Source organism: Elaeis guineensis, chromosome 2 (genome assembly GCF_000442705.2).
Source record: "Elaeis guineensis isolate ETL-2024a chromosome 2, EG11, whole genome shotgun sequence".
NCBI lineage: Eukaryota > Viridiplantae > Streptophyta > Magnoliopsida > Arecales > Arecaceae > Elaeis > Elaeis guineensis.
Genome location: NC_025994.2, coordinates 94,186,511 through 94,214,380, shown reverse-complemented (window position 1 = coordinate 94,214,380; position 27,870 = coordinate 94,186,511). Strand labels below are relative to the sequence as shown.

Here is a 27,870-nt window from a genome sequence, read left to right as displayed (position 1 = left end):
CAATGGTAGGATGTAAAGATCAATTAGAAGCAATTTAACCATATGAATCTATTAACAGCTATTTCACGAGACTTTAAAAGCTCCCACGGATGATAAACATTCAAGAAAGCCAATTAACCTCCCCAAACGATAGGCAATATATACAATGAAAAATTATAGAGAGCAAATTAGCTTTGGCTCTTTGGTGGTGATCCGTTTGTCTAGTTCTGCAAACCAGGGATGATGAAAGTAGTAATGAGAGAATGATTTTTGGGTATGAACAATTTGTTTAATGTAAGAGATCTTGGACAGTGCAGTGCAATGAGGATTTAGTTATTCAGTATTAGTATAGCTGCTTCTTCGAAGTCCAGAAACCAAACAAGACCCCAGAAGGAATCTCATGTAATTCAGCAAAGCATTTTCCTCGTTAATTACATGAAATAAGCTTCAACACAATCTTTTACCTAATATTATCCACCTATTATAGTTAACCTATTCAAATTCTGATGTGTAAGAAGAAATAAGCAAATGGGATTCACCATCAAAGCAGGACCCTCAACCTGTTAGATTCTGGTTATATGTCTGCAAATATTATCAACATTCTGAAGAGGAGGGTGGAGCCACTCCATGGAGAAGGGGAAAAGGAAAGGTTCTGCAAAACATCCATGGCATAACAAAAATTAGCAAGCTAAACCGGTAAATCTCATGCTTGAAGTTGTGTCAGAAACATCACAACTGAATGATTTCAATTTTGAGCAGAACCAAGATGATACTGCAAGTGGTCATAGAGTTTCAACAGAAACTTTTCTATACAAGCTATTTATTTCACTTTTTTCTTCTTCCTAAATCATGAGAAAAAATTATATCTAAATTTTTGGAATTTTCCAAGAGTTAAGACTAGTGCATCTTTACATTGCAAAAGAAATTTAAAGAACCTTAACTGATTTATATAAGCTCAATCATCAACAAATAATATTACATAAAAATCTCCATTCAAAATATATGACATAAAAATCATAATCACGACATGTTAGATGACATGAAAAATAACAGTTTAAACATGATACAAAGAAGTACATTTTCTTAACTTAATACGTTAATGTTTTCTTCCTAACTGTAATCGATTTTTAGCGCCACTTTATTCAGCCAAAACTGGAGCTGAAGCTAAATTTCATCTAGTCCTTCCGAAACTGAAACTAGCAGCTTTGGAACCAGGTGCCTGACATCATCGGTCATGGAATAATCATTTTTGTCAAGAACAGAACCGTGTAGTAAATGTTTTTTTGCCAAAAAGCTAAGTACCAGACTCCGACCACACACTGAACTATTTTATTTTTCTTCTCATCTAAAAGCAGTTCCACAGGGGCACTAGTTTCGAGAACCATGCAATAGAAACAAAAGCAGAAACAAATCAAATACCACGACAAACCACATCAACAATGAAACAGACTCCAAATAAAAAGTCATGTTTCTGGTAATTTATCATACAAGATCAACAAGATCATATACATAATTAAGAAATAACACATTTTAATTCTCTCTTTTAACCAAAAAAAGGGCATAAAAAACAACAGTCCATAGTTCATGCATCTCCTGGAGACCTAAGGTAATAATAAACGGCTGTTCATCTGTCAACATCACTTTAAACTAGAATCAGAAAGGAATCACAGACACCTAATACTCTCGTAGTCTTGTTCATCATCATCAAATTATCTAGCTATCTGCAACTCAAGAAATGGCATCAGCCACCACCACCTGACCCATACTTACTTTCCCAAAACTAGCACCTGCAGCTTGTCATAGCCTGCCAGAACACCAGCACCAGCCACTGCACGCAAGATATTCGCCCCAGCACCCTTGAACAGTGATTTAGCTCCCTCATTTTTCAAGATTTGTGAGAATGCATCGAATGAGCTACGGTACTTGACAGCCTCCCCAGATGTCATCATCATCCTTCTGCGAACAGTGTCAATGGGGTAGGAGGCAAGACCAGCACCAATAGTGATTCCCCATCCAAGCAAGAAACTAGCAAGGAAACTATCCTGCAACAAGTCACCAAGTCCAAAAAGTAAGAAATAGTGTCATCTCTGCATTCATGAAAATCGATGCACATGCTGATAGGGGAGACCTATTGCTCAGAAGATGTGCAAATGGCACAAGCAATTCACAACACGATGGTTAAAGCCAACAAAAATAATAAATCAATCAAAGTCCAAGACCAGCTTCAAATCCCAAGCCAGGCTACCTGGATGTTGGTAGGCCCAACCTGCAAATGACTCGTCAGGCTTAATGGGACAAGTTTCATAATGACGTGATTTTTGCCACGTGAAGTGAAACCCACAAAATCCCACCATGAAAGAAAAAAGAAAAGGAAAAAGATGTGATTTTTGCCGCTTGAAGTGAAGCCCACAAAATCCCACCATGAAAGGAAAAAGAAAAGGATTAATTTGGCTCATACAAAAATCTGATTTTGTTCCATATTCGATCTGGTTGAGGTGTAAGAATGAGACCCAAGTTCATAACTTGGCCAATGTTGACCCAACTAACACACTGACGACTTAATAGGCACAACCTAGTTGTTTCAGATATTGATCCTAGTTACCATGCATGAGGGGTATATACCAAGCAGTCATCAAATCCACATCAGAGAACACAATCAGGTTATTCAGGTAGACTCGGATCACACCTGCTTTATGTGATACCACCGCAAGACAAATAAACTAAAATTAAAAAAATAATAACCTTAGCTTCAGATAGACTCTAAATTAAGTGCTTTGTCATTAAGAATACAATGAGGGAAGTTCCTCTAAACAATTATTGTAGAATATTTAGGACATAGGTGTGTTGATAACATGAATAGTTATGAATCAATTTAAAACCAAGCATTTTAATTATCTGTAAGTGCAAAAAAGCATGCACAAATGAAAAGATGCATTGCAAGCTTGGTTATGAGCAGAAACAACTGTCGGATCATAATGGGGTTTTTTTTTAGCGTTGCTGAAGCAAGCATTTCATTTTGATAGTAATATCATCTTTACAGCAAAAGGGTGATCTTAAATATTGAGATATTCTGTATGGAGGATAATTCACTAGAATATTGTCTACAACTGGCAGCTAGAAGGCTGGCAGGAGTTAAGAATAGTGTTAGCTACGTGTGCACATAAATATGCTTGAATGCATCCTTTCTTTTACTAACCTGCAAGGTGCCAACCAGCACCATTGGTTTTAAAGAATCATACATTCCAAAGTAAAGCCCACGATAAACAATGATACCAACACGAGATGTTGAAGCCCCAATAGAGCCCCGCAATACCATCAGATTTTAGGGTTTTCCTGTAAACATCAACCAGACCATTGAACTGCCTTTCACCTCCCTTCTTTGCAGCCTTGGCATCGTTGGCCAGACAGGTCCTAGCATAATCCAGAGAATACACAAAGAGAAGAGATGAAGCACCAGCTGCACCTCCAGATAACAAGTTACCAGCAAACCATTTCCAATACCCATCTATATCCTTCTTAAAGTTAAAACACACGCTTAAAGTAATCCTTGCAAGCAAAGTTCAGGGCCTGGCATGCAACATAGATCAATTAATCGATAATTAAAAAGGGCCAATAACAATTCAAAAAAGAAGAAGAAGAAGAAGAAAGAAAAGAAGTTAGACCTGAGTAGGAAAATAACGGCTAGCATTTGCAGTATTTCCTCGCCACAATGAAATAATGCCTTCATTTTTGAGGGTTCGGGCAAAACAGTCTCCAATTCCCTTGTAGGGTTCCGAGAGCCAGCCAGATTTAATCATCTCGTCCTGGTTCTGAATTGATAGTTTCACCCGCTCAATTGGAGCAGCTGCTGTTTTGGAGACAGCAGCAGAAACTCCTCCCATGAGAAAATCTGTAAGAAATCCTGAAATTCCCTTCTCCTGTGGGGCAAAAGCAGAGATGGGGGAAAGAGGTAAGAGAGATGAGAGACCAAGGGCTCCATTACTGCCGTGGTATGATCTCAGCAAACGGTTCTTCAGGTCCTCATTGACATAGGTGGCAGGAAAGTGGTGGATACTGGCATTCCTGGCCTGTGACAGTCTAGAGAACAAGTACGATTGCCCATGTATCTTCTGTAATATAGATGAAGGATGCAGTTTGTCTGCCATTTTGGAATGCCAATGAGCCAACCCACAAGAAATGAACCACAATTAAAAAAAATAGGATAATAGTACAAGAAATATATATATATTAAAGTTTGTCAAATACAAGGACTGAAGAAACCAAAATGTAACTAACAATGCACGTACAAATTATTTTCACATACCAAGAGAGATTGCTTGATGTAGTTACTGAATTACCTTTTCTTATATTTGTCTTTACTGCTTAAAATAAGTATGATGTTTACAGAGACTTTTTATTCCAGAGTTCTGAATTTTACTTTCTGAACAGCGAATAGAATATCTAAGGAAAAAAAACAAAAAAGCTAACCATTACATTACCAAGAGAGATTGCTTGTAGCTTGGATTACCATTTTCTTATGATTGCCTCTGCTACTTAAAATGATTATCAAGTTTTGTAAGAAGTCATTGTTCCAAAGATCTGGATAAAACATAGGGCTTGTTTGGATGCTTGTCATCCACCTTTCCCAGATTACTTATCGTCCAACAGGAAGTGAGGTCGGAGAGAGGTAAAAATCTTTGTTTGATACACCACGGTGGCACTGTCTCCCAAGCTAGAATCCCTGCGTCTACATATTTCTCCTCAGAGATTATTTATCATATCCCTAAAATTTAGGGATTAAATGATCCCTGGGTTTTCAAATAATGCAGCTTCCTCCTCTCCTGCCTTCTTACCTCTCTTCTATTATTCTCATTTTGCCATCAGATGTAAGACATCCAAAGATAGTGGATGCAAAACATCCAAACAAGCCCTTACTGAACAGAGATAATCCCAAAAATATGTAGGGCTGGCCAACTGGGCTTGAATGATAACGAAATACCAGAAACATTTTAATCTCGGTTGATGCAAAAAAGGAATATTTTTAAACTGCATTTATGTTTCATATAGATGACTGCTGCAAACATGCTTCTTATATCTTTGATCTTCAATACCTTATAAAGTTGATCATCATGACAAGCTACTCATTCAACATCGTGTATGGTTACTTGTTTTACAGGCTGTATGCAAGAAGTTGTAGACTGTAAGTCTAACCATGATGTAAAACCCTTGAACATTTATGTCCAAACTCACATATCCAGAAACTCTTGGATTAATGTAGATTCTTGCTGATATGATCTGTAAACAACAGCATATTTGATACCAAAACCTACAAGTACAGTAATCATGTATGTCCTCACATCAGGTAGTGTATGAATCAGGTTAGTTTGTCGTCCAATGAATTCATGATGCATGTCTTAAAGACCACACTGTTATCCCATGTTGCTGGTGTTCAGTATACAGAGATATCCTTAACCAATAACATAGTCCTTAGATAGGTCTGGGAAGTATATGCACTAATCCTAGGATCACCAGAATGAAGATGACCTCCTCCACCCTTGAATCTATTTTATACAGCCATCTTTGTTAAATGATTTATTCCTAAATCTCTAAATGAAAAGTGTAGACATTCCTATGTTCTTGACAGTGACATAAATCATCAGTTACCGTTGCAGGCTTGCAGCAAAGAATAATCTAAAGATGATGAAGAGAACTTGACATGTGTAGCCTCCTGATATGAGCCAGTAGTAAAGGCTCGAAAGTGGGAAAAAAAAAATACGAACATTGCAGTACAAACCATGTTGATCGTCGTGCTTTACATGACAATTACAGGTAATTTGGTTATTTATATTAAACCACAACTTCTAGCTCAGTTCCTACTGAATTTGCAAATATTTGTAGATCATATCTGATCTTTTCATTGAAAAACATCTCTGACTTGTTACTTTTCATTGGCATGGTTCTTGCTCTTTGGCATACAGGCAATAAGATTTGTATATTGTTCTCTTACTTTTCCAAATTTCTTTTTCCTGATGGATTTGTCAAACTAATTCTAAAAACTAATTGATGGCAAAGAATGATTGTCAGCGATGATTGTAATAGTTGAGATCCCAAAAATATTCAAGTCGGGAAAAGGTAACTAAACGCTTCAAAAGTCTCACATATGGGTAGTAACATAAGCAAAAACAATTATGTGTCAAATAAGATCAAATAGACAGCTTTAATGCTCCCATGGCATCTATATGACATCGTGGATAATCCCAGTCAATAATCCAGTATTTGTCACATTCTAATATCTTTATAGAAAATATAAAGACAAAATTTAAATAATGTGGATAGATTCCCACCATGGATCCATACAAATCTCGTAATGTTTTGCTGAAAACTGTTCATTCAACAAGCTTCAGAAGCATTGAAATATTTTCTATAGACAGGATCCCGATTGCTGCGGTGCGCTACCAGAGCATAACTTAGTTGGCACATCCGTGTAAACAATGCAGCTGTTTCCATCAACGTAATAACAAAAAAAAAAAAATCCGTCCAATCTAAAGAGGCATCAAGATCAGATAAAGTAATGATTCTACAAAACCACACGGACACACAAACCAATACGCGTCATATTCAAATATATAACACGTGCAACAAGATCTTAAAAGAAAGAAGCACGAGCTAAGTATAAAATTCGAGAAGCGAAGCAGCTCCTCAAAAATAACTTATCCAAAACAAATCAATCGAAGAAATGAGCGAATCATCATAGAGAGTAACAAGAAATATGCAGGCAAAGGCCATATCCTCTGAAAGTGGAAGTGTTTTCGACGAAAACCCGATGTAAATCGAGTATGGAGAGATCGAGCACTAGCAGGCGCCGATTCCAAAGGAAAGACACAATAATCTAAGGCACCTGAAATACCGGGAAAAAAAGAAGGAAAGGAGGGAAGCGTAAGCTCACCTGGAGAGTGCCGAGAAGAGACGCCGCCTCCCCCCCTCTCTCTTTGGCCGACGAGGAGGAGACGAAGGGATCGGGAGAAGCGATCCCTTTTATACCGAGAGCGAGGACCTTGGGGACAGAACCCTACTCGCGCCCCTGCATCAATGCTCGCGGCGGGGAACGTTAAATAACCACTTAGACCTTACTTTTTAAAATTAAAAAAAAAAAAAAAAAATCTTTGCAGCTTTAAGATCTTCCCTTATTATACCGTCAGAGACCATCAAAATATTTTTTTAAAAAATATTTTTTAAAAATTTTAAATATTTTAATAATATAAATTGTGATAGATATTATTAAACTTCGATTTAGATATGCTATTACTGATTGCGGCAGAAATTATACTTTATGAAGAAGCAAAATATATTACTAAATCGAATGCATCCGACACTTCTTTCAATAAAATGAGTATCAATTTTTCTTAAATTAAAAATCAATACCTAAGTACTTAATTTGAAGACCTGTGCCACCGATTTATCAAAAAATTTTATTGATTATGATATCTATCATTGAAAATGTTTAAAATCAAAAAAATTATATAATTTAGTAATCTCTAACTTATGTAGATAAAAAATAGAAAATTTTTATTTTTTTATTTAATAAAATATATAATAAATATTTAAATTATGAATCTAACTTAGTGATCAAATATTATACATGTTAAATTGTGTATAGATTGAAAATTTAAATCATCACAAAATATGATTTCATTTCATTTTGTCTATGTATAAGAACCATCAAAGCATATGACTATTGGTTTTTAGGCATCGAGATGATGAAAAATAATGTAAATCTACAATTTGGATGCTCAATTATTAATATTAGGTATAAAAGAGTTTATATACTTCTTCACATGAAAGGTGAAAGTCCATCCTTATACATGAGATAAACTATACATTTATTGTGATAGGAAAGTATCTACTTCTTTTAAATCTAAAATCAATAATTAGGCATTCAAATCAAATATCTATATTATTAATCATAGTCTATACTTATTTTAATATGTATAAAATCAAAGATCTATATTATTAATCATAATCTATACTTATTTCAATATGTATAGATTGAAAATCAATAGATTTTAATGCTTAGATCATAACAAAATGATCTTATATCATTTTAACTATCCATTTTTTTACCAATTTGATATATAAATTAGAGAGCACCAAAATATATAATTTTTGGTTTCTAGATATATTTAATAGTATAGATCATGATTAGTAATGTAGATTTTTGATTTAGATGTTTGATTGTTGATTTTTTGAACCTGAATTAAGCAAATGCTCTCTTCTCTAAAGAAAAGCAAAATTTTGCTTCTCTCAAAAGGAGAGGATATCTATATCTTTTGACTTCAAAATTATAACTGTATACCTAAATCAAAGATCTACACCGCCGAATATCTTTCATACCATTAAATATATATAAAAACTTGAATAAATCTTTGCATACCCCTAAGCAAATCTTGAACGAGTGCCAAAGTGGGATTCTGTGCACCACTAATAGGGTAGGTGGATGATGAAGGTAACATTGGCAGGCTAGAAAAGCCGGATCAAAGTAGTCAAAGAAGTATATAAGCATTTTTCTTTCTGAAATTTTAGAAAGCAACTCTCATTATTAGAGCTTTTTTCAAATAAACAAATTATTGTTTGATTGTTTAAATGTAATTAAAGGTTAAAATATTGTATTTATGGAGATTTATCTGTCAATCAAAGAAGATCTAAAGTTTGGATCGAACACCAAAAGAAAAAAAAGGATTGGATTGAGCAACTAGCAATTATCTTGTAATTATAATGGGAACTTCCTCTTTCGACTCCACCCTACTTCGTATTCAAATTTAGATCTGTTCTCTAACTTACGTCTCGTAAAAAGCCCAGTGACTCTCTAACTTGCATCTTGTAAAGTCTCCTTTTATTATTTTAAATTTACCTCCTGAGTTGGAGTAAGTTATCCGGATGGCCCACCATGCTTCCACTCCACTCCTAGATCCAAGCAAAATAAACCCGGAAAGTAAAAAAAAATATTAAAAAAAAAAAAAAAAAAAAAGCTCCCAACCTCTGATATTTCCTTCCCTTTATCTCCATGCCATCTTCTGAAATGCACACGCTAAATACTCCATTCAGATATAATGCAGATAGTTGAGCACCAAAACACCTGAGAGTGGCACAAAATAAGTTATTGATGCGATCAATGACAGTTTGTAATACCTATTTTGCTAAAGAATTCGACTAAGAACTGCAAGTGTTCTTCTTTTTGGTTGGGGTTTTACCCTCCACAACTTTACAAATAACCGGACAAGCTGTAGCGTAAAGCAAATACACTCCCCACCACCAGAATACTCGTCACCGCTGGTTTAGCGGATTCGCTTGGAACCACAGAAGTCTCAGCGAAGCCAGGGAAAAAAAAACTGACCTGCCGATGCACTAAATAGGTAAGACAAAATCTAGTTTGCTGATACCCTTATTCAAATAGATTTCATATTTCTGCTATGTGTTTGTTAAAAAACAAAATCGTAATATAACTAATATAATAAAGTGTAAAATATTCACACGTATGAGATGAATTTTTTTTTGTAAAAAAAAAAATCTAGAACAAGGCTTAACATATTTGTTAAGCACTTCAGTATAAAAGCCTTGATGAAAATTGAAAACTAGCTAATGAATGCTAAAGCCTTCACAAATTGCATCACAAATATCTCAAGCAGCACCGAAATTACAATACTTCAAAATATCCAGAGCACCACCATGAATGTTGAAGAGACAGCAGGAATCACTCGGACTACAAGACTGGTTAGGTGAAAAATTACAGTTAGTTTTGAATAATGAACTACAGGAACAACACCACTTTTTGTCCTTTGAATAGGGTGCCACAATATCACACGTCTTTATTCATTCTTTTCTCTTTCAATAATTTAGCATCCAGTTGCAAAATTCCCCAATATCAAATTGTGCATCCCACATCATCAACTGCCAGTGATGGCAAATCACAAGCCAGTGTAAAATAAGAAAAGATATCACACTGAAGTTCTTCCCTCCTATCCCTCTGGAAACAGAACAACAGAACTACAAGCACCCATTACCACAAGTTGATATAGGGTAATATTACAAAGGACGTTTGATATGACTACAAACAACCTATCTCTCCCTCTTCCACATCACCATTGTCCGTGGCCGAGATCCAGTTATCAACTTCCTCATCCATATATTCGTTCTTCATGAACAAACCCAACTGCTCCAACGGATTAGCAAGATAGGTCTGCAGCTCAAACCCATCCACAAAATTAACCACCACTTCATCAGGCATGTCAAGGTGGTGTGGATATCCGAAGTCCTCAAGATCTTTAACTAAATGGCTATTATCAACATCAACAGTCTTTTCCATCTGTCAACAAAAAAGAACACAAAATATACAATCATATCAGTTTGAGTACTCAAAATCTGGAAGAAGAAGAAGAAGAAAAACAGACATCAGTTAGCTTCATCTAGGAAATGAATGTATAACAAAACCTTCTGTAGTGCCAGGCGAGCTGCTTCCCTTTCCCTCTCCCTTTGCATTTTCATCTCAGCTTCTGCCTTCATTCGCGCAGCAGCTTCAGCAGCTTTGACTTCAGCCTCAATCCTTGCCTTTTCTGCTCCAAGGGAAAAATTTAAAAGCAGAAAGTTAATGCCAGAACCGATATCAAGGGTATGGAGTTTTCCATGTGCCAATCATCTACAAGCACAAACCTATACAGAACTTCCAAAAGACAATATGGTGCTCCATACCATGGTACAGTATAGAGTGATTAGATTGGCCATAGAGGTAATAAATATTTGAAATCAATTCGTACATCATGACCATAACCATCAAGCCTTCTTACAACTATATGGATTGGCTTTGTCATTTAGCTATCAATCCTAGAAAGGGTAACCAGCGATGCACACATGTTCTATGTTATTGATGCATACTCCAGGTCACTAGGACTAAAAGAGCACATTTCAATCTGAGGTAGACGTGCTTTGAATCAAATTTCACTGTCTCGATACTGGACCCCGTACCACTAAAATCCTATTATAATGTCAGTACGTGGTTCGATGCAGTATGATAGTGCCAGTATGGGGCAGTACAACATATCGATATGGTACGGTATGCCCCATAATGGGCGTTACGAGATAGTACAGCAAACCATGCTTTGAATATAAGAAAGACAACTCTCAAATGTTTTACATTTCACATTAAAATTGAAGAGATACAAGTATCTCAATACTAGTGTTTTTAGTATGCCCTGCAATATTTGCTACTCTAAATGCAAAATCCTTGGCATTATGTTTGATAAAACAGCTTGTGCTTTTGACCAGACAATGTTGCATGTGTATATACAATGCAATTTGATGATATAAAACAGCATGTCTCTTTGTTACTTATGGAAGAAAAGTTTAGCAGATAAAGGCTTAATGAGCAATAACAAGCCAACCCTATATAAAACATGTATAGAATATTTGATGATAATGGGATCAAAATGAGTGTCAGCAAATACACCACAATGATTAATTCCACAACTTTGTGTATCATTTACTGACATTGCAAAGACACAGAAAGGCATTTCTAGCAGAACTAAAGGAAAGCCATCAAAGGAAAATGCTTACAGACTGATGTCTCGAGTCTAGAGGATTAACAGTAATCAATCACCAAATGTTTTGAATGAACTCAGAAAGCTGAGTAACAAAAAGGGTGAGACAACATAATCTGTGCGGTATAGATGAGTAACAAAATGGATGAGCAACAAATCTATCAACAATAGAACTTGGAGGTAGTGCACTGGAGAAAGATCTTTCATGGAGCTTGGAATTTTTCTGCATAAAAAATGTCATTAGTACATGCAATAATAAAAGATGCTCCAGTGACAAGAAAAGGCTGAAATTTTAGAGAAGTTTTGAAAGTTGTAAGGAGCCCTTTTTTTTTTTTTTTTTGAGTTTGCTTTGATAAATAGTTAGCCCTTGGGATGGAATGAAAGGAAAGGACTCATATTCTAAAAGATGCACAAAGCAAATTGTAATTATAAACTATCTCCATAAAAAACACCTTCCATAGGCATAACCACCAATCATCTTGGTAATAATCGCAAAAATTCAAAAAAAAATATTTTTTAAAATTAATAATTTTACATTCCAGAAAATATTAATGATGTAAAAATGCAAGCTACAAAATCATCTCTCCATAAAGAAGGTGAAGGCTGATACCTTTGCTTCTTTTAATTATAACATGGAGTAGATAAATGTATGCACAACAGATTTTAACAGCACAGCAATATTAATCATCATGGTTATCAACATGCTTTCAAAGAAGGAACAATCAAGTATCAATGCATGAAACAATTTTGCATGAGTATCCAGGTATTCGACTTTGATAGGGCACATAGGCATCTTTTACCTTCCCGCTGCTTCTTTTCCAACTTTTCTCTTTCTCGCTGCAACTTTGCTGGATCTACTTTCTCACCCTAAGTGATGAGAAGAGAAACAGGTCAGTGCAAGTCTCATATTTGTCAAGCTCTTCAACAGCTTAGATCAATCTTTTTTAAAAAAAAAGGTAAAATAAATGAAAGCATTAACAGGAAAAAAATACATGAGTCAGAAGTGCTTTCTGTTGTGCTTTCAGGATGGTGTCAGCAAAACGACTCTTCAGCATTGCAGCACGGAGAGCTTTAGTTGGTGATAACTGCCCTGCACAAAGAAGATCAACCTCCCCTGTATATGAAACAGAAACCAAGCACCATCAATTAGAAAAATTACCCAAGTTAATGCTCAACAAAATCATAAACTAGTAAATCTGAATAACAATTATGTCTTCTTGAAGCAGAAAACAGAGGAACAGGGAGGGAAACTAAGAAAGCATCTTGTAAGGAAAAGCTTTTTCTATCAGTGGTAGTTGGAGTACAAGTGAATATGACTAATAATTATGTCATCTTCAAAATACTGATTCAAGATTGAAAAACAGACCGAGAGAGAACCAATAAGGAAAACCTTTTGTAGCAGTGGTAACTGGACTAGAAGGATGAGAACCAGATTGAACAATATCTTTGTCAACAACTGAAACCCCTGGATATTTCATTCCAATATATAGACCATTAAGTAGCATGACAAAATGATGATTTATAAATAAACTTAGTACTCATAGATGTCAGAAATAGCTCACCATCTGAGTCAGAATTTGGTTCAATCCTCTGCATACCAATTTTAGGCTTCCTAGAATCCTGCTGGGTCAGATCAATGAAAGGATTGTAAATGAATGCTTATGTTATACATTATCTAAAGACTTTGTCTTCCTGATATGCTGATACACTGACAAGGAAAGCATACTCAACTCATACCGGATCATATGCAATGGAATGGCATGAATCACCCTCTCTATCTGAAGATCTTTCAGACTCCACATCTGGACCGAAACATAAAACAAATGTAAGCATCAAAAGCCAATGGAATTGTCAAACTGAGAAAAAGTTGAGAGCTGACCACTAGATGAAGCTTGAGTAAAGTCATTGTGATGACTGCAGTGGCAATCCATATTAGCACATGTCATACAAGCTGAAGGGCTCAACAGGGCTTTACCATCAGCACCATCAGATCTAAGTCCAGTTCCGCCATTACCTACACATCACATCTTGTCAATTAGGCCTTAGACAAGCTATGCAGCAGGTAGTGTCAAGAAAATTATGTCATCCAGACCTTTGCATGAGTCCTGCAAAGGGCGCATGGCACATTTTTTTGCCTGTTCAGACTGTAAAAAAATAACATTTCAGTATCAGAAGGACGAAAGGGAAATAAAATGATCTCCTTTATGCAGACCATGATTGCAAATTTGCAATGTTACAACAGCATAGTACTTCTACTCATGCTACTAACATCAATAGGTCTTACATCCACAGAACTCCTTATGATCTGTTGCAATTCCCATAGAGCCTCCTCATCAAATATATCAATGTCCACCTCGATTCCGTCTTCAATTTTGCCAAGTGAACAAGCTTTCTTCTGAAGAAAATTGAGCAACTGTGGTGAAATTTTTCTGACTGGCATATTTGCTAACTCTTTTCTCAGCTTCAGTTTGTCAGCTGCTGTTAAGGACCTTCTGGGAAATGAATCCAAGCGACAGACAGTTTTTCCCCGAGCCACTCGCCTTGATGCAAGAGTTTGTTTCTGCAAGTTCTTCACTGACTGCTGCAAAGATGACGAGCTTTCCTTTCTCCATTTTCCCTCCAATGATTTCAATCCTGAATTGAAAATGTTATTTAATTCGTTGGCCATGATATGGACATCATTTCCAGGAGGATTATATCGCATTGCGTTGGAGAATGTAAGTTTTACATCTGCAGCAAACTGATGAGTGCTCAAGTACTGCTTGCTTGCAAGTTTATTCTTTACAGTGCCTAGGTCCATAGGTCTGCAGATAATTGAAAAATAATCTGGAATGTTTAACTTCACTGGATCTACAGGTTGGTTGAAGACCCGACCAAAAGAATGATTCATCAGTTTCCTCAGGATACTAGCACACTCCCTCATCTTAGTAATATCCATGTTCTCACCCTTTCCATTTTGACTGTCCACCTTTCCCAGGGTATTTCCTTTACAACCACCAGTCACAGTGGATGCTGGTTCAGACTTCTCAGTGAGCATGATCTCTTCATTATTAGAACAATTATCAGTATCATTTTGATCTTTGTTCATGTCAGGCGTTTTCCTTTTCCTATTAATCGAAGCCTGATCATTCTCACTCGTCAAGAACAGCTGGCTGTCGGAATCAGAAAAGGAATTGACAGATTCAACAGTCTTACCAGAACCACCATTTTCAAGGACAGCTACATGATCTTCCACAACAGCAGAATGTTTTTGAGACAATCGTTTTTCACAATCTACTATGACATTTTCAATTGCGGATCTCACTTGGGCAAGTTCAGTCTTCAACTTCTTCTTCAGTGCTACCTTTTCAGCAACAGGCATATCTGCCAGGTGAAAGAATTGAGGAGGTGCATTTTGTATAGTAATCAAGTCACCTTCAGAAACCATGACCAAAATCAAATTTCAAATATTCTCGGCTACTCAGAAGACACTGACGCCACGAAATCTTGGCAAACAGCTGAGTCTGCTTCTCAACTCAATCAGATAAGACATGGACAAGTAGAATAGCAAACCCAAGCACCAAAACCTGAAATAGATCATGAAGCTGGTAAGAATAATCACAAGGACAGAGAAAAGCTCTATTATTTCTATCTGCTATACTAGAAATATCAAACGCACCAAACTCTTCACCCGCAATCTTGTGCTACAAATTGCAAAAACAACACATCCTCAAGCTTTAAATGCAGCAGCAAATCATATCTCGTCAGCTTCACCCATTAAACTGCAAATTATTTATCTTCTTGGACATCACAAAACCAGTTTTAACCTACCACTGTGTCTGCGAAGGCAAGTTAGCCGGAATAAAAATTTGAAATTTTGATTAGTCGAGATGGCGGAACAGAAAACCCATCAAGAACTGATTTTTAGATGACAGCATCACCTAATTAGTCAACTTACAAAATTGAAAATTTCGATATTATTATCCTAGTTTGTTTCTTTATAGGATTCTATTCAATAGCATCTTGTACGCTTAGCTACCAAAATAGTTATCAACGTGCAGCTGAAAAATCCCTTCTCTTGCCTTTTCTTTACGCCAAGAAACATCTTTCACATTGAATCATGGTATTATAGAAATTTCCACAGTCTATCCTTCAGGTCCCTTACGGAGCTAAAGATTTAGGGTTTAGCTTTCGAGTTACCACAAAATCCCGTGGACGGGCACAGTGTAACTACAGGTGAAGCAAGAAATATTGATTCCTTGTCACAAAAACCCTAGATTATCTCTCTGCGGAAAAGAACACCAAAACCCCAAGACTCCAGAGAGCAACAGAAATCATTTCAGATTTCACAGGAAATGAAGAGAAAGGCTACTCTACTAGAGACAGGAGAGGGGAGGGGGAGGGAGGGAGCGAGAGAGAGAGAGAGAGAGAGAGAGGAAGGGAGGGAGAAAGACTTACTTTTTAGCTCGAGGGCGAGAATTGGACTGACCTCACCCGCTCAGCGCGAAGGAGAGCGAGTGAGACAGAGAGGACGACCGAGGGCGGCGAGAAGGAGACTTTGTAGGGCTACAGAACCCGAATCCGAGTTGCTCTGGATTTTGGACAACAGATATTATAGAGATACCATGGGTGACGAACCCGCTCACGGGTTCACGGCCACCTGGAAACCGGTGCTGTGATAGGGTAATCTTCCAGGGGTTCAGTATTGGGTCTCTGGATACTGTTGAAAGTGATACGAGAGTTGCACGAGACGTGCGCGTGAAGGAACCGCGTCCGGCGACAGATTTTTTACCGCGAAACTGGCGCGTGGGAAGGACCGGCCTTTTGCTTTTATGATGGAACCGGCATTTTCTGCTGCGTTTCCCCACGAATCTCGCCGCTGGCGTATAAGCCCGCCTTTTACTGCCGGTCTGGTCGATGGTCAGCTATTGATGTCGGAGGAAGATGCCAATTTTACTCGTGACGTCCATTCGACTCACGATGCAGATTTGTGGTTGAGTTTAATAGATTCGATTGCTGAGTTTCTCAAGGTTGCAAAATGATGAACTGCTTAGTCTATTATCGTTCTTGGGATTAATTAATAATTACATCAAAAATTTCAAATTAGTTAGAGATTTTTAATTTCCTCTCATACTTTAATTTAATGCAATCACCAAACTTTTAATTTTTTTAAATTTGTACCCTAACTATGAATTCCGTTGGGCCCCGTGATAGTGTGATGACGTGCTATCACCTGATTTGTTAAAAATTATTGGTTTATCATTCTTTTAGTTGATATAAAAATAAAAAACTTTAAAATTCTTCTTCCCTCTTTAAGGTAGGCTTATACTTCCTAGTTCCATCCCTCCTTCTCATTTGACCATTAGAGACAGGCAATGGCCGTGAGGCGAGGAAAAAGGGTGAGAAAAAAAAAAAATATTGAATTCTTGCCTTTTTCTTATCCAAAACGTAAATAATAAAATTAAAAAATTAAAAATTGGAAAGATAAAAGTAAAAAAATATGGCAACGGGTACCAATCCATTATTTCAAAGCTCTTAAAAATTAATTTTTTTTTTTTAACTTGACAATCTATATAACAATATTCAGAATACATTATGTAGTGGTAACTCATTATAAATATTTTTTTTTTTTTTTAGATGAGAAAACTCAACATATGAGATGAAAAATTTAAAAAAAATCTCATACTTTACTCCATATCAATACAATTTTTTGAACTTCTTGAGATAGAAAATAAAAAAAAAAATTAATAATTAAATACATACCATTTCTCCAAATTAAAATCATCCGATCTTTCTTCCTCGAAAAACTATGACCTCAAAAAATTAAAAAATAGAGAAACAAAAACAAAAAAAATATAAAAAATACACGAATCTAATCATTTGAACTATTTTTTCTTACATGATCCCTCTCCTTCTTTCTCTCTTTTCCTATCATTGTTAATAGACTGCCACTCGTCACTCAAAAAAAATACCACCAAAGAAAATTAGAATTTGGATGGAAATAAAAGTTGAAATCCTAATTAAAAAGATGAAAATAAAAAATAAAAAATTATCTAGATTATTCTCTTCTATCACAACAGCAAGTCATGTGATATTACATGACCACTCTATTATACTAGCCAAATAAAATTTACGATCTAGATTTGAATTAAAAAAATTAAAAAATTTGATGATATAATTACATTAAATTGAAATTAAGATGAAATTAAAAATTTTAAATAATTTAAAACTTTTGACATGATTAATCGTTGTTCTTGAAGTCTTGATGACACTCAATTTGATATATTTTTTTATTATTATTTATACATAGAATACAAGCTAAACTGATCATAGAGAAAAATATGTCGGTGAAACAAAATTTTTTTATTTGTTTGAAGTTTTTAAAAATAATTAAAAAATAAATATTTTTATATAATATTTTTTATATTTTATAATAAAAAAGTTTTTTTAATTTTTCAATTAAAAGAGAAATAAGATTTTGTTAAAAAAAAAATAAGATATTATAAGATTTTTTATATAATTTGTTATATAAATAATTTTCGGAGTCGACGTGACCAGGGATCTTCAAGGAATTCTAAATAATCTTCAAATTTGTAAATGCCCAGCCGAATCAACCGTCGGCTAGCTCTCTCATCTTCTAAAATCAAATTAAATTATTTCTGAATCAATACAGTCATAAAAATTAGCTTGTCAGTATTAAAAAATTGGGCAGGCCTATCATAACTTATAAAAGACTTAGGAGTCAATGTATAATTAAGATTGAGGTACCTCCAAGTAAATTTTTTTCTGACATCACGTTTCCGGAAAAGAGCCTGTAGGGCTGTCCTGTCTCCCGAGCCCCATTCCTTCTTCCTCCTCTCCTCGTCCCTCGTCTTCTTCTTCTGGGATCCATGGACGCCACCGGGTCTCATGCTCCACTTCGCCGCCGCGGCCTTCGTTCTTGACGTCGTCCGATGCCTCCTTTCCTTCCAAACGGCCTCAATAGATCCATCTACTCCATCTCTTCACCTGTTCTTCTTCAGTCCGTTGAGTTCTTTAGTTCTTCGAACTGGAGGTGGAGACGAAGAAGAGGATGGAGGTGCCTGAAATTGCCCAATTCGCCCGTAACTTCTCGGTCATGGTCAGGATTCAGGGCCCCGTGAGTTCCTCTCCTGCCACCGTTTCTACCCTCTCCCTTCTTCTCCGTTTGCTCTTTGATGGCTTTGGAGCTGATACTTACCTTATTTACTAAACCTCTTTCAGGACCCTAAGCGCCTAAAGATACAGAGGCATGCTTTCCACCTTCATCAGTTAAGCAAGATCTCCATTTTCTTTTTCTCTTTCTGCTTTTTTTATAAAAAAAATATTTTTTTTGTTGCTTTTATGATGGAATTTTTCTATGATTTCTGTCAGCTTTTTTCACTTTTCAATCAACTGATTGTTTTTTGAACAAAATTGTTGATTTCTAACAATTTTCAGGTCGGGAAAGACCACCCTCTCCGCCTCTGGGCTTCTGCTGCCGATGGGTTCACTAAATGACACACCTCCGGTTTTCGATCACATCTGCAGCATCCATGGTTACTCTGGTGCTCTTGTTGTTACGGTCGCATCTGTTGTGGAGCCTTTCCTGGCTGCTCAATATAGAAATAACCCCTCCCAGGTTAATGCCGAGATCATGTTCAAATAACTTATTACTGGGGTTTTTCTGGTTGCTTCTCATTGAAAGGTCTTGTGTCTGAACTCGTTCAGGAATTTTTCCCCCAATTGATTCCCGGTGCTTGCATCGATGTTCTTGTAGAGGTACCTACTTAAAGAATTGATGGATCATTCACAAAAGAACACATGTCAGGTTTATAGATATATGTATTTATGATATATTATAAGTATTTCTTGCATCTTGTATGCATTTATTACTTATAAACTGTGTTTTATGCTTGACGGGAGGGTGAGAAGACAGGGACTAATGGGCTTGGTGAACATGTGACTACTCCTAGTTGGCTTCCATCTCATGTGCTGGCTTTGGTAGGCTTTCACTATTTCTACCCACAAAAATTTTGCCTTTCTAATGTCTCTCATCTTTGTTGTGCATGATCAGACCATTACAATTAGTCTGTCACTTTACCTGTTATATCACCTTTCGGAGTAGTTTCTTAATACTTATACCTCTAACAGCATTTTGATGCCATATTGCATCGTTAATTTGTCGCATTCTTATCTGTCGGTTGATGTCAGCTTTATCTAAAGTTTTAATTGATTCTACTATTTCTTAGTTTTCCATACACCTGATTTAGGCTAAATTCTGTGAAGGTTGTCACAGGGCTTTCTTAACTTAGATTGTTATCTATTTGTAATAGGTTGATGTTTCTGCATCTTCTACTGCTCTTGTATCCTTGATTGGTGCTCATAATGGTCCATCCGAGCATTCTTCATGGGAATTGGGCTGGTCCTTGGCAACCTTGAAAAATGAGAAGTTAGATGCTTTCCAAAAACAGGTTTTCTTATTTTTTATTATCGCAAAGCTTTCATTTTTGTATCTGTTCTTTGCCTTTCAATATTGTACTGCTTTTTGCCTGCAGGCATCATAATGTTAGTTGATTAGCACAAAGTTGGCTAGTTGGAGTAAACTAAAACTTAATTTTTAAAAACAAAGGAAGGAAGGGATGGCCTACAAGGGCCTGGGGAGAAATGTAAGGGATCAAAAAACCTTTCCTAAATGAAGGACATGTCATTAAATGGGAATTTTGGTAAAGATAAATGCAGAATCACGATAAAGTATTGCTTCTTCTGATCATGTATTTATAATTTTAGAATTCTTCTACTTGTTTTATGTACTTTATCTATAGAGGCTCCTATAAGAAGAGATACTTTAATTTGTTTTGAAGATTGTAAGAAGAGGAAGACCTAAATTAAAATGAAAAGAGGTTATGATGAACGATATGGAGAAATTTGGAATAACATCAGAGGTGGTCCTAGATTGGAATACTCGGTGAATGAGGATCCATAAAGCCAACCCCGAATGGTTGGAAAAAAGCTAGATGATTATGATTATGTAGAAAAGAAATAATATCGTATGTATGGATGGCTTCCACTAGGTTGACTTCTTCACATCATTGGAAAGGATCTCATCATCTATGGTTCTGAAATCTTTGATAATTGAGACTGGTTCTCAAGAAAAAATCCATAGAATCAACAAAAAAGATAAGATAAAATCTGTGATGATCAGGTGCTGCTTGAATAAAACTAAAATATATAGAAAACCGATAAAGACAATACAAATGATGCATTCTTAGTGCAACCTGGAGTTGCTCAGGACCAACCTAAGCACAAGGTCCGACCAAGCCTGGAAAACCAGGCTGAAAAGAGGCCTTGAGTGGCAGTCAGTCTCCTATTTCAGGTTTAAGTTGGCAATTTATGTGGATATGGAAATCTGGATTTGAGCAGGGACGTCAAAATCTGGCAGATCAAATCAGTGGCACTTTTGTCTGTTATTCCTCTGCTTTAATTTTAGAAATTTAAGCTGATTTGAGGATAAATTCTAGTTTATTCTTAGTTCCATACGAAAATGTCATTGTGGAACAGATTGATAGGGTATTGGTGTTTGGCTGCCTGTCTACATTGGCTCCACCTATGAACAACTTAGAAAAATGGCTGTAAGGGGATGCCTTTTTTCCTTTTTCCTTTTTCCTTTTATTCTCTTTTTTGGAGTTTCGGATGAGAGGAAAAGAATGCTAGACTATATGGGGCACCAGCCCTCTTCTTCTCCTCTTCTAAGTCTGTTCCTTTTCCTTCTGCCCTCTCTTCCCTCTCTTCTTTTTTTTCTTGCCAGTGGCAGATGCCAACGATTTCAACAAACAGATATGTCCAGGTCTGCGTAGGAAAATCAGCCATAAATCTCAACAAGCAGCATCCATCAATTTGGGCTACATATTCTGATACAATCGGTATACTGTGTTAGGATTATGTGGTGATTCATTGTTGGAATACTGAACAGATTTGAAGATTGCTATTTTCCTTGGTTAGGAAGAGAACCTACAATACCTTGTTATGGTTCTTGAGCATTCTAGAAGAAAAACCTGTTTCAGTGGCTCTCTACTGAAAATCCCTTCCTTACTACACTTATATATTCAATTTGGCTTCTTTGATATATTGCTTTTGTTTATATCATATATGTTCAAATTTATCTTTTTCATGTGTCATATCTGTTTGCAATGTAACTTGAGGCAAAGAAATCAATATATTTTAAGTATTTTTCTAGCTTTCTAGTAGTAATTTTCTTTTGATATAACAACATTATTAAAAGAAATTATGTTTTGTTGGAAGTTACCTGTACATTTATCTTTGCCAGGTTGGGAATGATATCAGGTCTTTGGTTCAGATTCATGGGAACCAGTCATCTGATGAATCAAGTAATCTCTTGAAAATGGCCAAGTCTGCCACAAGAATAGCTATTCTTAGAGTTCCTGCTTTGGATCTGGAGGTATGTATATATTTTCGGTCCTCAACAGCTTACTCTCCGTAATCAAGGGAGAGCCACAAAATTTGGATTCTTTTCTATTTTCTACTGTTTCAGGTTACAGTTTGTTTAGCTACATGCTCATAAGCATGAAATTTTTTGTTATGGTTTCTCAGAAACTGATACATATAAATATATCACCACCTCAAGAGAGAGGAAATCTTCTTTTAGTGATGGGTTCACCTTTTGGGGTCTTGTCACCGTTGCATTTTTTTAACAGGTATGGTCTTATAGAACATTTTTTTTCCCATTATTTGTATTTGTCATTCTAGTTTTGTGGGATACTATGTTCCATCCATTGCTTTTCCATTGTGAAAATCATAGGCTTCAGATGTCTTTTTTTCCTATATATAATCTAGTAAGTCATGTGATAGTCTAATTGATGCAACTGAAAAAATTCAAAAAATAACGTAGAATCATTTCAGATGTTTATTTATATACTACGAAAACAAGCATCAGCATGCATAGGATAGAGACTATGTGTGGTCTGGAGGGGAAGGAAAGTTATTTGACCATGTTAGACGACTAAAGCAAAAGAATGCTCTGATGCAATAACATTAAACTGATTGGCTCCCTTAATTTCCACTTAGATGTTTATGGAGTTCTGATTGCTACTTCATTTCTGCAGCCAAACTTTGATTTTATCTTGTACAACAGAATTAATTTAAGGACTCAGACCAAGCTAAGGCCTGCAGAATTTCCAGATATAAACGGAGTAGGAACAGGAGAGAGAGAAGAGAAGTATTTTCAGCTTGACTGAAAAAATAGAACGGTGACAACTTGGAAGGCTGAAAAATAATGATTGAATTATTTTCTTCTGATGCTCTCAAAAATAATTTTCCTTGGATGGTTACTTGCTTTCTGCTTGCTATAGATGTCTGTCATGAAGTATCAAACAAGGGTTGAAGACTTGAAGTACTGGTGCAATACCTGCACTGGTACCATGCTAACACATAGTATGCATACCATGCTAACACATAGTATGCCTTTGATGCCAGCACTGTAAACAAGGCGTGATGTACCAAGCCTCCGGTGCCAGCATAGTACTGGTACTTTAGTTATAGCCCTGTGCAGACCCATGTGCATTGAACACAGATATTGGCATCTAACCATAAGGCGAAGTGGTCGGAAATGCAGCTATTGCACTCCTCCAGAAGTTTCATTCTGAAAATCATGCGACCCTAGCTCAAATCATCTTCAGTTGTATAATGATGGTCCATTTGTTCTCTATGAATATCAGCATATGTCTCTCACTCCCTTCCCATCTGTGGCAAGTATTTTTAAGGAATAATAATCAAAATCCTTGTTGACCAGAAACACTTGGTGTTAAATTGCCAAATTGTTCCAAACAATACAAATTTTCCTACAGAGTGTGTTATTGGCTTTAGTGATCATGACGATTTAAATGCTTTCCTGCAGAAGATTCCTTATAAACAATCCTTTCATGTGGTAATAGTTACCATGTTCAAGCAGTTCTCTCCTACCAGTTTAATAAAAATGGATATGCTTATTTGATTTCTACTTTATGTCTTTGTGTAGTCCCCATTTGCAATACCTTTTAGGATGGCTGTGGACTTTTTGAGTTGTACTGCTTATTTCAAGTTATTGTGTCATTGCAGATCGTTTTCCCTAGTTGATTATTTGAATCTTCTCTTATTCATCCAGCATATCCTATGGAGCTGTAGCAAATTGTTGCCCTTCACATTCTCATCGCAGCTCGTTACTGATGGCTGATGTTCATTGTCTTCCTGGTACAGGAAATAGAATACTGTTCTATACTGTCTTAACTTTCATGCTATATTAACATTCAAGTTTGATGCTTAATGACCCAGGAATGGAAGGTGGGCCTGTTTTTGACAAGCATGCTTGTCTCACCGGTATCTTAACAACTCCACTAAGACAAAAAGATGGTAGAGCAGAGATACAGGTAATTGAACTTGTTTTAATTTCCTTTAATTTTCCATTTACTTTTAGAGTATGGTATGCGCTGTCAATATTTTGACTGCAGCTGGTGATCACATGGGATGCAATAGCAACTGCATGGGTTAATCAGGTGCGGAAGGAACCTAAGAGAGCCCAGAAAGAACAATCTGACAGACAAATTGATAGTGTAAGGAGGGAAATTGTTACAGAGGTGCAATAATTATATAAGTTCCATAAGATGTTTACATCCTGATTTTTCTTCTTGCAGTCTCCATTCAAAAAGGCTCTCTCTTCAATTGTTCTTGTTACAGTAGGCAGTGGAGCTTGGGCTTCAGGGATTGTACTCAACAAACATGGCCTTATTCTCACAAATGCACACATTGTGGAACCATGGAGATTTGGAAGAACATCTTTACTGGGGCTAACAGACAACAATACCATATCATCTGTTCAACATGGTATGCCTCTTTCTTGGCGAGAAGGAAATGTTGGTGAACAGGAAAGCCAAATCTTTTTTCCATCACGGCTGGGAGGTTCCAGTTCTCTTGGGGTTAGTGGGCATGGTGCATCACTGTTGAATTTTAGTCACAACAGATATGGAAACATATCAGTTCGCTTGGATCATATGGACTGTCCAATATGGTGTAGTGCTAGAGTGGTTTATGTTTCAAAGGGGCCACTCGACATTGCACTGCTTCAGCTTGAATCTGTTCCAAATCAACTCCATGAAATCAATCCCGAATTCAGATGCCCACCTTCAGGTCTATCTGTCCATGTTATTGGACATGGTCTGCTTGGGCCTCAATCTGGTAAGAAGCATCAGACTACCTTTATCTCTGAAATGTATATGCTTAGATATTTGAGCATGTCTCTATTGTTGTGCTGCTTCATTAAACCCTGTCTTCTTTCCATCTGTTTTATTAGTTTTCTCCTTAACACAGATGTCTGCCCATCTGTTTCCTCCGGAGTCATAGCAAATGTCATCAAGATACCAGGATCCTTGCACCTCCATGGGTCTAGTAAAATGGAGGCTGAGACAAAAAATATACCAGTCATGCTCCAAACAACAGCTGCTGTTCATCCAGGAGCAAGTGGTGGTGCGGTAGTCAATTCAGATGGTCATATGATTGGTCTTGTCACAAGGTAATTCATTCTCCAGTGGCATTGATACGTACACATGCAAGAGCACAAGGAGAATAGGAACATTTAAATGATGAGAACAAATAGGAATGGTGTTAATATAAATTATGATTGTTGAATGGTAATCCTGATATGATTAACAATCACAAGGATATGCTATGTTCTATGAGTTGTATGCTGGTCCTAGATGATGTAGAATGCTCATCAATTTTTTCTTTGAGCACATAATGCTTTACAAGCTTCCCTTGTCTGGTCTTGAAAATTCCATCAGGGATACCAGTGGTTATTAATTATTAGGTCCAAAGTTTTAAATCCCGTGGGACGGGGCTGTCTCTGTTTTTCTATGGAACAGAATGCGTTGCTATCCCGCTCCGTCCTGACCCGTCCTGATACTTTGAACAAAGGATATTCCAAGGTGTTCCGATTGGGACACTAGCAAGACGGCCCTTTTCTGACATATGGGATGGTATCTTGTCCCCATGTCCTGTGGGACTTGAATCCTTGATTAGGTCAGTTGATTGCGAAAGGTTATCAATCTATGCTTCATTAGTTATTTCCTTACCAGTTTGTAGTTAATAAGGCCTCTCCCTTATTAGGTTCTTTAGTAAGTCGAGCACATCTCACTGCCTGATTTTTTAGGTATGACCTGCACTTAGCATTCTTTTTTTTTTTTTAACATGGCCTGTAGTCCGTATTTTCCTTTTACAAAGAATTATAGCTATTCCATAAATATTTTCACAGCTGAGTTGGAACACAACTTCTTTCACAGAAAGCTGGGCTTATTTAACATCACTTGTACTTCCTGATGACACTAATTAAGTGATTTTTTCTTTGGAGTCCGATAGTGCCAGTTGTACAAATTTGGTTATTTTCATTGCATCAATTTATTTGAATGTCGATGCTTGTAAATGCCACTTGTGAACCAATCCTTTGTCGTATGATCTATATGTGCACTGATGATTCAATTGCTCAGTTGAATTCTTCACTGGAGTATAGCATTGTTTCTGGTTTTCTCTATTTCCCATCAGATCACTGGAGTTAAATTAGGGCTGGGATTATTTACCTTCATGGTGCATTCCTAGGGAGCTGTTATTGCCATACCAAATACTGGAATTGTGTGTCGATCCTAGGTCCAGGGTTTAAACATAAGAAGCAAATAATGTGAAGAATTCTTGTTTCCACAGAGCTGCTGCAGACAAGTGAATGATACGAATGTTGCCAGTCTTTTACATGGTGGTAAATTATGTAGCATATATACTTGTTTTATACCTGGTATTGTGAATGCTTCCAATGCTCATGTTATCTACTTGTTGATTTTGTCACTTCACAGGTCCCATCATAATTTCTGGTCTTTATCACTGAACCTATAGATTGATTAACTCTAAACTTGTTTCTTAATTAAACTTATGTCTTATGTTTTTTTCTTAATTAAACTAATGTCTTATGCTGTCAAGTAAATATTTTATTTTTACTTCACCTTCGAAAGGAGAGACAATCACATGAGCTATGGAAGTAATTGTTCTAAGTGCATATTTCAGTTTGTTAGGTGGAAGCCATATGAAGGATTATCCATACTTAATTAGTGTTCATTTTCTTGCAGCAGATAGCAACTTCATTAGTGTTCTTGATGGATCCCATACTGCCTTGTAGAACATACTTCATTAGTGTTCACTTTCTTGCAGCAGATAACAACTTCCTCTTGTGGACTCGCTATTAGTATCAGCTCTAGTTGTTAGTGTCATGGAATATCTATTGGGAATCATGCTAATGCTCTTTCTTCTTCTAGCAATGCAAGGCATGGTGGAGGGAACATCATACCGCGTTTGAACTTCAGCATACCTTGTGCAGCTTTGGAACCTATCTTCAAGTTCTCAGGTGTTTTATATACTTTTTGCATTTGGGGGGTTTTATATTCTTATTATGACTCTGCATCTTAAAAAGTAACTCATCTCATTGATGTTTTCTTTTGTATCCCTGACAGAGAAACAGGATCTCTTATTATTACAAGTTCTAGACAAACCAAACGAAGTCCTTTCATCCATCTGGGCATTGGTTCCCGTACAATCTCCAAAGTCAGATTCGCCATTAGAGAAGAGCAACAGAGAAGGAAAAGGATCTCGTTTTTCCAAATTTCTTGCTGAGAAGCATGCAGAGTTTGCCCCTCGAAGGGATGTAGAAGCGCTTAATAAAGGGAAGCTCCATAGCAAGATATGATTAAGAAAAACAGTGTTGGGGTTTGGTGAAAGAGGTGATATGTTTGTAATCTAAGCCAAGGAATAAATGTTGTTTCAATAATAATGATTAACTATACCCTGATGTCATCCAGCCTGGAGTTATGGATTGGTTTTTAAATATATTTTTGTGGCTTATTTTCAGGGCGGTGGTTAGGCATGAGATGGTTCTTCCTGTATCAAGGCACATCTATGAGAAACAAATAACAAGGACTTGCCTAAGATATATATTTGTATGCTATATTCTAAGAAATTGAGTATAGGAGATGTAAAAGTGAATGAATGATAAGCAATGAAAAGAACACCACCATCGTGAACAACAACATATACCACTGAAAATTGTAAGGTCCTACTAGTCGATTAATAAATTATCGAAAGTAATGTATGGATAATTGAATCATACATGCAAATTAGTTTGAGAAAAAAAAATTGATGATTAATTGGCCAAGAGCAAAAGTAAGATAGAAATCTTCAAAATAAAAATATTTTTTCTATCTTTGTGAAACAAGAATGCTTCATTGTACCACTCCCATCCTTACTCCTGTCCTTTGTGTGGTGA

At 36.5% G+C, this 27,870-nt stretch overlaps 3 protein-coding genes across 5 annotated transcripts; 1 reads left to right on the top strand and 2 right to left on the bottom strand.

Moving 5' to 3' along the window:
• Nucleotides 1-188: 188 nt before the first annotated feature.
• On the bottom strand, nt 189-7,048 carry LOC105050846 (ADP,ATP carrier protein 3, mitochondrial-like). Its single transcript, XM_073252233.1, is given in 7 exon segments — nt 189-631; nt 1,750-2,021; nt 3,176-3,257; nt 3,259-3,506; nt 3,508-3,546; nt 3,642-4,117; nt 6,905-7,048. Coding segments are annotated over 6 exon segments (918 nt in total). The 5' UTR covers nt 3,861-4,117; nt 6,905-7,048; the 3' UTR covers nt 189-573.
• A 2,733-nt stretch (nt 7,049-9,781) lies between these two features.
• On the bottom strand, nt 9,782-16,132 carry LOC105050831 (transcription factor GTE11). Of its 3 annotated transcripts, none has more exons than XM_010931013.4 (11): nt 15,984-16,132; nt 13,816-15,112; nt 13,639-13,690; nt 13,426-13,560; nt 13,284-13,348; nt 13,109-13,166; nt 12,937-13,011; nt 12,539-12,660; nt 12,347-12,413; nt 10,444-10,565; nt 9,782-10,318 (listed from the first exon to the last, which is right to left on the bottom strand). In XM_010931013.4, the coding sequence occupies exons 2-11, from the start codon at nt 14,971-14,973 to the stop codon at nt 10,061-10,063; spliced, it is 2,112 nt and encodes a 703-aa protein (XP_010929315.1). In that variant the 5' UTR covers nt 14,974-15,112; nt 15,984-16,132; the 3' UTR covers nt 9,782-10,060. The 3 variants fall into 3 exon arrangements, with proteins under 3 accessions (XP_010929315.1, XP_010929323.1, XP_073108333.1); XM_010931021.4 differs by having other exon boundaries at nt 13,831-15,112; XM_073252232.1 differs by lacking the exon at nt 15,984-16,132 and adding an exon at nt 15,205-15,369.
• A 2,164-nt stretch (nt 16,133-18,296) lies between these two features.
• On the top strand, nt 18,297-27,401 carry LOC105050814 (glyoxysomal processing protease, glyoxysomal). Its single transcript, XM_010930992.3, has 15 exons — nt 18,297-18,663; nt 18,768-18,814; nt 18,984-19,164; nt 19,254-19,304; nt 19,449-19,526; nt 19,859-19,996; nt 21,850-21,981; nt 22,134-22,237; nt 23,683-23,768; nt 23,850-23,944; nt 24,026-24,127; nt 24,209-24,749; nt 24,882-25,083; nt 26,867-26,955; nt 27,062-27,401. Exons 1-15 carry the CDS (start codon nt 18,598-18,600, stop codon nt 27,292-27,294), a joined length of 2,145 nt encoding a protein of 714 aa, XP_010929294.1. The 5' UTR covers nt 18,297-18,597; the 3' UTR covers nt 27,295-27,401.
• Nucleotides 27,402-27,870: the final 469 nt, after the last annotated feature.

Bases quoted from the DNA above. Each gene is read 5' to 3' on its own strand.
- LOC105050831 (XM_010931013.4), bottom strand. From the start codon at position 14,973: ATGGTTTCTGAAGGTGACTTGATTACTATACAAAATGCACCTCCTCAA. The intron at 13,349-13,425 runs GTCAGCTCTCAA...GTTTCGGTCCAG, and splicing joins TACTCAAGCTTCATCTAGTG to ATGTGGAGTCTGAAAGATCT. The intron at 10,319-10,443 runs GTTTTGTTATAC...TTTTGTTGACAG, and splicing joins CTCGCCTGGCACTACAGAAG to ATGGAAAAGACTGTTGATGT.
- LOC105050814 (XM_010930992.3), top strand. From the start codon at position 18,598: ATGGAGGTGCCTGAAATTGCCCAATTCGCCCGTAACTTCTCGGTCATG. The intron at 18,664-18,767 runs GTGAGTTCCTCT...AACCTCTTTCAG, and splicing joins TGGTCAGGATTCAGGGCCCC to GACCCTAAGCGCCTAAAGAT. The intron at 23,945-24,025 runs GTAATTGAACTT...TTTTGACTGCAG, and splicing joins ATGGTAGAGCAGAGATACAG to CTGGTGATCACATGGGATGC.